General features: G+C 44.8%; 1 protein-coding gene across 1 annotated transcript; it reads left to right on the plus strand.

The window, feature by feature from the left end:
• The first annotated feature begins 743 nt into the window (after positions 1–743).
• LOC131913786 (speckle-type POZ protein-like) lies at positions 744–1,815 on the plus strand. Its single transcript, XM_059266569.1, has 2 exons — positions 744–1,047; positions 1,085–1,815. The coding sequence occupies exons 1-2, from the start codon at positions 744–746 to the stop codon at positions 1,813–1,815; spliced, it is 1,035 nt and encodes a 344-aa protein (XP_059122552.1).
• Positions 1,816–2,231: the final 416 nt, after the last annotated feature.

Genomic DNA, 2,231 nt, shown 5'->3' on the forward strand with positions numbered 1-2,231 from the left:
TTAAAAGAAACAAACATCTAATCCGAATCTCAGGGCCTGAAGACACACACCTTTAATCCAGATCTTGAGTCTGGAAGACACACCCTAAATTGGACCACACCCTCTGTTGGAAGCATATAAAAGGACATGGAAGGAGGAAGCTCTTGCTCTTTGCCTGCTTGCCCTCACCTTGTAGCAAGACCATTCCTTCCCCGGCATTAGAGAATTTTCCTTCAGAATTCCAGCATATACTGAAGACCCAGGGAAACATCCAACCTCCTGGACTGAGTAAGTACTAGATCCTTGGCTTCCCTTCACAGCTATCCAATGTGGGAATCGCAGGACTGCAGCCCTAAGTCATTCTAATGAATCCCCTTTGTTCATACACAGAAAGATTAATTATATATGTTCTGTTACTCTGCAGAACCCTAGTATAACATTTTTGATATGAGTGTACAAAATGTTCCAAATTTTCAAAAGTTATCTATAATTATGAAAACTGGGTACCTATTGACCCAAGATTTAATCTAGAAAAAAATGGAGTGATGTAAGAGGCCCTAGTAGCCTACACTGTCTTCTCTGAAACTAGTATTGAAATCTAGATAGAAAATTTCAGACCCATGTTTCCACCCTCATAGAAGATGGGACAGAAATAGAAACTAAAAATCTAAACCAGGTCTATTATTGTATCCCACAGAGTGAAGATAAAACACTTGCTAGTTCTTCATTTTGGATCCAGTTTAACCTTCAAACTACCTCCAGAAATGTCAGGGGACCAGACATCCCAGAGATGTGACCACACCGAAATCAGCGTCCAGAATATTTTCTACAGGTGGACCATCAGCAACTTTCGTTTTCTTCTGGAGGAAATTCAGGAAAGCACTAGAAGCCCAACTTTCTCAATAGGAGCCAATGACAAATGGTGTTTGAGAATACACCTGAAGGGAGTGGATGAAGAAAGTGCAGATTACCTGTCAGTTTACCTAGTGTTGCTCAGCTGTCTAAAGAGTCCTGTTTGGGCAAAGTTCCAGTTCTTGATATTAAGCACCGATGGAGAGACAACCCACGGTGAGAGCAAAACTATAGTCTCTAGGTTTCGAGCCAGGTGTTGAACTGGGATTTGAAAAGTTCATCCTTCGAAACTTCCTCTTGTCCTTTGTACCTTGGCTTCTCCCAGATGACAAGCTCACCCTCCTCTGCAAGGTGAGCATGGTTGATGACTCTTTGAGCAACTCTGACCAGAACAGAAAGCCAAGAATTCAGGTTCCTAGATGCACCTTGGCAGATGAGCTAGGAGAGCTGTGGGAGAATTCCCAATTCACAGACTGCTGCCTGGTGGTATCTGGCCAGGAATTTCAGGCTCACAAGGCCATCTTAGCAGCTCGCTCTCCAGTTTTCAGAGCCATGTTTCAACATGACATGAAGGAGAGCAGAAAGAACCACTTTGAGATCCCCAACTTGGAGCCGCAAGTCTTCAAGGCAATGATGGACTTCATTTACACAGGAACAGCACCAGACCTGGACAGCATAGCAGATACTCTGCTGGCAGCTACTGGCAGGTATGGCCTGGAGCGTTTGAAGGTCATGTGTGAGGATGTCCTCTGCAGGGACCTCTCTGTGGAGAATGCTGCCCACACTCTTGTCCTGGCTGACCTCCATAGAGCAGGGCATCTGAAAACCCAGGCATTGGATTTCATTACAGCACATGCTTCTGAGATCTCTGAGACTTCAGGCTGGAAGACAATGGTGGAGTCATGTCCCCACTTGTTAGCTGAATCATACCATTCCCTGGCTTCTGCTCACTGCTCTTTCCGGCAGCCCCCCTCAAACGCCTAAATCGACCCTAGTACCTGGTCAGCTGTGACCTACATGTGTCTCCCAGAAGCAGCAGCCAGTGTAGTTATTGATTACACCTGGATAGACTATGGGACCTATGTAGCATTTACAGTGAATCTGGGGAAAGACAGATGGTGGATGAGACTTTAATACAGGTGGAAATGAGTTGAATGGAAGGCTGGGGGAGGGGAAGGTCTGGACTCTGGTACAATCTACTCAGCCTTTTCCCTGCTGCTGTACTGGTTTGATTTTTGTCCAATGAGTTGTAAACTGGAATTCATATTAATTGCTGGCCCCAAGCACATTACAACAGGGTTTCTTTGGAGAAACTTGTCTGAATTGGACCTAGCAGAACATATGGTCAAGGACTCAGAAAGGAAAAAAACAACCTGAATATTTGATTATAAGAGAAGGGG

The sequence above is a fragment of the Peromyscus eremicus genome, chromosome 6 (genome assembly GCF_949786415.1).
Source record: "Peromyscus eremicus chromosome 6, PerEre_H2_v1, whole genome shotgun sequence".
Taxonomy (NCBI): Eukaryota; Metazoa; Chordata; class Mammalia; order Rodentia; family Cricetidae; genus Peromyscus; species Peromyscus eremicus.